The sequence below is a fragment of the Drosophila kikkawai genome, chromosome 2L (assembly GCF_030179895.1).
Source record: "Drosophila kikkawai strain 14028-0561.14 chromosome 2L, DkikHiC1v2, whole genome shotgun sequence".
Classification (NCBI taxonomy): Eukaryota; Metazoa; Arthropoda; class Insecta; order Diptera; family Drosophilidae; genus Drosophila; species Drosophila kikkawai.
The window spans coordinates 4718288-4726032 of NC_091728.1; the positions used below are offsets into that span (position 1 = coordinate 4718288).

General features: G+C 41.5%; 1 protein-coding gene across 4 annotated transcripts in view; it reads left to right on the plus strand.

Annotated features, from left to right (window-relative positions):
* Nucleotides 1-1828, plus strand: part of beat-Ia (beaten path Ia) — a 34542-nt gene extending 32714 nt beyond the window's left edge. For 3 of the 4 annotated variants that reach the window (XM_017168600.2, XM_017168599.2, XM_070283229.1), the window contains one exon: nt 311-1828. In XM_017168600.2, coding sequence (XP_017024089.1) covers nt 311-750 — 440 coding nt within the window. In that variant the 3' untranslated portion in view covers nt 751-1828. The remainder of the gene's footprint in view (nt 1-310) is intronic. The other variant, XM_017168601.2, reaches the window with a different exon arrangement.
* Nucleotides 1829-7745: the final 5917 nt, after the last annotated feature.

Below are 7745 nucleotides of genomic sequence, written 5' to 3' on the forward strand. Positions count from 1 at the left end.
TATAAGAAAGAAGGTTTTAAGAGGGGTCTAATAGGTACTCAATAAGTACTACACATTTTTATTTGTTAGTCAGGGTCTAAGTCTCATATTTGTCATTTTAAATGCATTATTTAAACCTCTGCGTTTTATTAAGTATACATTACCTTTATTTAAAACCCAACACAATATCCTATTGAGGCAATCCACCTAGAAACTAATGACCCATCTTAGCCAAGTTCGCCTGTAGTTGGACAGACGAACAAAGCGAACTACCAGAATACATCGAATACATGCCCTGCGTTTGTCTGCGTTTCTTTCTATTTTTCGTTAGACTTTCTCTTTCATTTTGTACCCTCAGGCGAAGAAGACGACGGAACGGAGGGCGGCGTGGAGGATGGAGGAGCCGCCTGGCGCGGCGCTGGTTCGTCGACGGGCTCGCGTCCGTGCCAGAGTCAATCCTGGGCGCTGCTGGCCCTGGGCGGGGGATCACTGATGGCGACGTTTAGTTGGGCAGTCGGAGGGCAATTAGTGTCGCCGTTGCAGGCGATGACAAAGGCCGGCGGTGCAACCAGCAAGGCGAGCAACACCAGCGACTCCGGCAGCAGCCGGAGCATCCGCACCAGGAGGCACGCAGTCCGCCGAACAAGGCCCGGGGAGATGCGGGCGCTGCAGCTGGACGGGAACTGCAGCCTGCGGGCGTCAAAGTCCAGCTGGAAAGGATGCAGCAGCGGCAGCAACAACAACTGGAGATGCGTTGGGCAATTAACATGATTCAATTGTCATGCAACTCGAGTGCCACATTTCAGGGACGGTAAGGGATGCGGAGGCCGAGGCGGAATCGGAAACGGATGCGGCGACGAATGTGGGAGTCCAGCATAGATAGGGGATGTGGGTGGAGTTTAGCCCAAGGCCAAGACCCAAAAGCAACTGCTAAATGTATCTAAATATTTACACACCTACACTAACACACCAGACACTCGTTTCAGCTAGCTCAAAGTAACTTCAAATGCATTTAAGGAAAGAATACAAAGCCGAACAAGACAATCAGGGAAGTCGCACCGAAGGTCCTCCAGTGACTCGAATTCACATGAAAAGGGCTCTAAATATACACACTTATTCATTAAAAATATGGCTTTGGCAACAAAACATCGAAACAGCGACTAGATCCCTTTCCAAGTGACTTGGAGACACGAGAGTCCTTTGTGGCGCCCCTGAAGAAAAGGATAAAGATACTAATTACCAGCCTAGCGCCAGTTCATCATAAATGCTGCGAATCTCATCGGTTTAGTTATTCCCACATAGAGGGGATTGCCAGGAGGTGCGAATTGGTTTCCATTGCACACCTACTTGAGGTTTGCAAACGTATTGAAAGGCTTTAGGACTAATGCTTGACAATGGTTTGGACTTGAGATTTTAACCTAACCTGATTGGATCTTGGGAGCCACTTCGAAACCAATCTGCCAACTCCGGTTCGAAAAACCAGATGAAAAACCAAAATGAAAAATAATGTTGTGCTAAGCTTTTAATTTTTTGTTCTCTTTACATTTACATTTATATATCAAAGTCAAGATTATTTATAAATCATATAAATGGTATTTATATATATATGTATATGTATTATGTAAAGTTATATATACATACTACGCCTAAATGTAATACCGAATGAAGAGAATTGAGAGGCAAACGTAAGCAACTAGCCATTAAGTCTAAATATTGCCTATATATGTGACAGTATATATGTATTGTATTTGTATATATTATATAAACGAAGTGAAAAGGTGGAGGAAAGTGGAAGGCAGATATGTATCATATAAGTATTTACGGTAGATAATCAAAATAAAAAACCAAAGCGATGAAAATAAGTATATTGTTTTATTTGAGATGCCTAAAGGTAAATGGTAAATATATTTAATTAAGCAATACTTCAGAGATACCTTCTGGGAATAGCCATTTACATATACAAACCCCTTGTTTCGCATAACTAAATTGCTTTTCTTCAATCCTCACCTAATGGTTACCGTAATGGGTAACCTTATTCATCGCTTCTTTCCACACAATAACACAATTAATTGGCGCACATTTATCAGCGTATCAAGACCGAATGCTGGGAAAACAACCCAATTTCCAGAAACCAGGCCACTTGCTGCCAGGACCTAATGATCTCGGGCTCTCTCGTCCACTTATAACAAATGGCAAACAATAAATGCGAGCTGGGAGACATCTCGCACCTGTCCATTAGTCCGGGTTTTGTTGTTCCCAAACAATTAGCATAACTAAAACGCTCAATTAGGCGCCTAAAATGCTGCTGCACAAAAACCCTCCGATCCTTTGTCCTTATCTCCTTGGCCCAGACTAATGCAATTTTCACCTGGCTGCTGCTTTCATTTTATTACACATTTCTTCGCTTTTTTCAGTCGTCTTTTCTTCGGTTTTCTTCTCTCTCACTTTTTTTTTTTTCTTGTGGTTTTGTGAATTTCCCCGGGCTTCTTCTCATTGTCTGTCGCCGCGTAATGTTTATTTTTAATTATATTTTTTCGCCCATTGCCGTTGTTGCCTTCTTTATTTCGTTTGCTTTTTCCATTTGGGGGCCTCCTTTCGGTTCCTGTGCTCTTTGGTTTTTGCTGGCACTCGGTGGGTGTAATAAACGTTAATGGCGGTTGACCACAAAGAGAAATGGTCGCACTTCGCGCTCGGGCGCATTGTGCCGGCATGGAGACATTTCTCCATCTTGGAGGCATTAAATTTAATTGTCTTTGGTTTAATTGGGGATTTGTTATCAGCTGTTTAGTGGCTTAATTATTTAAAATTGCTTATCCCGAATCAACAGAAATGAAATCATATTTCGGCCAAACCAGCGCCTCGTTTCGAGGAAACTTCTTGGGGAAAGTTCCCATCACAAAGCGGCTAAAAGCATTTAACGGAGAACATCAAGCCGAACAAGAAGTGCAGGAGGATGCCAGCCAGGGAACTTCCAGCCCGGCTTGGATAGTTCTTTTTCCATTGTCGGCTGCAGCTGGTAGAAAGTTTTAGCCAGCCCAAAAAAAAAAATTTAATAAAGTTGGCGTCTTAGAGGGAAAGTAAAGCCGCTTTTAAAAATGTTGCAAGCGCAACTCGGCTTTGGCTTTTCACTTAGCCAACAACACAGGCACAGGGCCAGATACATTTAAGCAGATGTAGCTACATATTCATAATGCTGATTTTCCCTGTTGTTGTTTCCCCTGCAATCCCCCTGCGTCCACGCCCACGGCCCCCGTTGTCCTGGAGATTGAAAATTTATTCAAAAGTCTGCCGAGTTTTGTCAAGTCTGGCATGAGGTCGCACAAAAGGGAATGGTGGGCAGGGGCGGGCCGAGTCCTGCAAGTGGCTCTGCCCCCGGATAATAACTTTAACTTGAAAAGTAGCCCGGCAAGCGGCTTTCTCTTGTTAGTTTCTCGCATTACCATCTCCCCGCACGGAACTGAAATTTACATTTCAGGATACGTTTAAGTACGAGAAAGTAAAAGCTGTCGGTTGTCATAATTGTGAAGAAACTCGTAAGCTGCAAGATGTTCCCCATGAATATTATGTGTAATTGGGGGCACTTGAAAGGTCACCCAAGATGCTGTCGTTGTCACTTTTAAGGGGACAAAGCATTTTCTGGTACACTTACTATATATTAACTTCTAAACAAGTTTATTTCCTTTATTTGTCATTTCTTGATTTATTAAAAGTTAGTTATTGTTTCTTAAAGAGTAGCAGAAGGAGTAATTCCACAACCTAGACCAATATGCATACTTTTTTTAAACTTTTTGGTGACTCTTGAAAGACACTTTCCAGCTTTCTGGCTTACACCAGTTTTCCTAAATGTTTATCACACTCGTGAATATTTTATATAATTTTTCTTCCATTACCCAAAGTTTCTGTGTTTCCCGACAAATCCTCACCTGGTTGCCATACAATTTTTAAATTTTACCCTTTCGACAGAGTCATGCATGTCGTCTTCACCCCCTCAAAAAGCACCTCCCCCGGTGATAAACCAAGAGTCAGGGGGCCACCACACCCACAAGAAGCAACCACAGGCCACAAGCGAGCAAACAAACAAACAAACAAACCCACGGAGAAACACATTTAAAGTCATAAATTTTTATTTATATGATGATGACTTAAGTTCTACGTGCGTTAACTCGGCACCTGGAACACCCCACCTCCGCACGGTTACAGCTTCCTTTGCCGGGCTTTAGTTAAGTGCATGATTATGGCTTTAGTGGCACGTTGAGGTTTTGTCAGTCAGTTTGCGATGCTGCAGACCCTCCCTCCTAACTCTGGCTCAGACCGGCATACCCGAATTCCTTCTTCTTTTTTGCCGTTGCAATGTGGCAAGCAGAACAGGTCTTGGTCTTCGACTCCAGCACACGTGCGTTAATGGAAAATTCCCTTTGCAGCTGCACACTCCATTTTTAAAACCAGTGGTTATGGTTATTCTTTGGTGCATTCTAGTTTTGAGTTGTGCGATTTATGTTCCTGGAATTCGGAAGGGAAGCAAGGCTCTTAAGCTGCCCTGTCGGTCAGGAGTGAGTCCTTGTCAGTAGTCCATGAAGGCAATTAGTTGTTAGTAAAGGCAGCCAGACCGCACACAGTTGCTTTTTGGCTTGGGATTAGACTGGGACTTGAGGTTCCATTAAAATATTATTTTCAGACTTGAAAGGGACTCTTGATTGTCAATTTAAGACTTTGTTTTATCAAAACATGATTTAAAGAAATTTTTATACTATTTAATATAAGACATTCTCCACGCATACAAATCTGAAACTTCATTAAAAGTATTGAATACAAAGTTATTCAGGGTACATAACGACATCAGTATAAAAGCGAAAAGTTATGATCGAGAAACATCTCGTTTTCTCTTCTTTTTTTGCGAACTTACTGTTAAAATCATAAAAAGTATGAAGTCATTCCAAGATAGGACTTTTTACTACGTGCTTTGCGGCTCACTAACCACATAAACAGGCGCAGCCGCCAAAAAGTATGCAATCAATTTTGATGGGCATATGTTAAAGGCAAAAGCAGAGATATGATGGCAAATAAAACCAAAAATGTAGCCACTACAAAGGATCCTTCTCCGGCAGTAAAAAAATATAACAAAAACTCTATGAATTATTGGGACCGGGCAACAAACTAACGAATTGTCATATAAATTTTAATAAGCAGTGCCGCTGACTACATAAAATGTGCAAACATAATTATTGGCCGGAATGCAAGTCAAACAAGGACTTTATGGCCGAGCAGCCAGCTGTAAGGAAGTGTGTGCCGGTCTGAGTGTGTAAATTATTGTGTCGAGCCAAGGAAATTAAAACATTTCTGGAAATAGCGCCGGGACAGCCAGACAGTGCACTGTCTGCCAGGCTCAGGCACTTCGCCATGAGTCAGCTGGGAGTTTGCCAAAAAAAAAAAAGCAGCCGAAGTAAAAAAGAAACATCACCATAAATTCAAGTCAAACAAAGCGTTACGCGTAGTTTTGCCCCCACAAAAACGTATAAGTAAATATTACACAGCTTCGAGTTGGGCTAAAAGCAAGTTTGTCGCTTTGCCAAATGTTGCATTTTATAAAGCGAAAACACTCACAATGCGAGTGCCAAGTATACACTATCCGCAGGGAAAACCATTTGAAGGAATATAAGAAACTAAATACAGAAAGCAATTTAACAATAAAAAGAAATACTTAGTTATTCAACATTCTAGGAAGTTTAAGTAAAGATAAGAAACTAAATATAAAAGTTATTTGATCTACAGTTCCTAGGCAGTTCAAGTGAAGCCGTGAAAAGGACACTCCACATTCGGAATAAGGCAGAAGGAATGCTCTTCCACTGGCACTTTCATCACCGCCAACCGACACCACAATTATGTGAGAAGCTTTCGAGGGATGGCAAACATTTACCCTGTCGCCTGTGAGAATCCTGCGGGACAACAACGCCAGGAGCAGGGACAACAAGAAGAAATCACAGCTTCTATGCGTTGGCATGCATTGTTGTTTGTTGTCTGGCTGAGGTCCTGGCGGTTCCTGGTGCTCCGTGGTGAAATGATGCGACAAAGTAAGTAGCAAATGAGGTTGCCGGGGCTGTTCCACGGCGACTGCCATTTCTTCTACTTCGGCTGCCTGTGTTTGCTGCAACATAAATCAAAATCAAAGCCAGAACAGAAACACAACACGCCTGAGGCAAGCCAAGGATTCGCATACATATTTCCCCATTTTCGGTTTCGAATTCGCCAGAGGTTCGAGTGCGGAGTAAGGATGGCAGGAAATGCAGCCATGTAGCCTAGCATAGTTAGATACATGTGTGGAGATAAACAAATATTTTTCCGCCTTTCCCCCTTTTTTTTTTTGGGCGGACAGATACAGCGAGACAAGTGGACTAGTTGATGTTGCGTGTAAAGTGGATGATAAGTGAAATATGCCCTCGTTTTGCAAATTTTCTTTTTGGGTCGAGCTAAGGATAAAAGATAGGTATTACGGAAGACTAAAGAAAAAATACAGAGTTACCTTTAAAATTTAAAATTGGGTGAAGGGTAAAGTTGACTATTTTATAACTACTAAAGATCATTCAGTTTAATAGGGAAAGAATTTTTTTAATTTATTCTAGGACTATTTTAATATCTTCACTTTAGATGAACCTCTAAAATTCAGCCAAAATAAAATATTAAAAAATATATATTAACATTAAATATATTACAAACTATTCGAATAATCAAACAAATAAAGAATATTCCTCTGCTCCTGTTAGGTAATTTTAACTTTGGTTAATTACATTTCCGTAAAGTTTTAAATTTCAACTGCCAAAGCCATGACAGGACCTTTTCAATTAGGAGAAAAACTAATTGTTGAATGAACAGAAAATGAGAAACACAAAAAAGATAAACTGATTCAGTGAAATGCTCGATTCCCTACATCAGTTTCGAGCGCTGAAATTTAATAATAAATAAAGTGGGGGAAAAAAAGCAAAAATATGCATTGCAAAAATACAAATAAAAGGGAGAAACCCGACGCACGTATTAGCCGATAAGCACGCACATATCCCTGATTGTTAATGAAGTGCACACTCGGAATCATTTCCGACCTATGAGCGCAAATTGAACGAACTGAAACGAGAGGGAGGCAAATTTTGGTCCTGGCCACGCGCACAGAAATAATATTAAAAGCGGGCGGCGGGCGACACTTCCCGCTCCTTGCGACTGAATTTGTAAGTAAATAAAATTACATTACATTACGAAAACAGGAGAGTGTAAAAAGCAAATGCTTGCATTTAAAATTTCGCACCTGTTCGGGCGGTGAATAAATATTTTATTAGGCATGCCGTTTGCCCGAAATGAGTTTCAGCCATCGCCGGCACGTACTACACACGCACCGAAAACTCCACTCACGCACGCCTGTGGGGAGCAAATGAAACCGAATACGCGATGATTTCAAATCTAACTGCCGCTGCCTTCTGTTTGCTCGCCGAAATGTGCAATGACATTGACTGCGTCGCGCGAAATGCGATGTCCTCTAATGAATGGACACAGGACCCACAGGCGCAGGCCAGGCTCCTTTGTGCGGGCCTCCAATATGCCGATACCATACAGAGGCCCCGGGCATATTGGCCAAATCAATGACTTTGCTTTAATGAATTATTTAACACTGCCGCAGGCGTAGACAAAATATTTTACATTTCAATAAAATTGGCAAAATCGTATACTTAAATATTAAAAATAACTTTGATAACCTCAAAAATTCCATTTAAATTGTTATGATC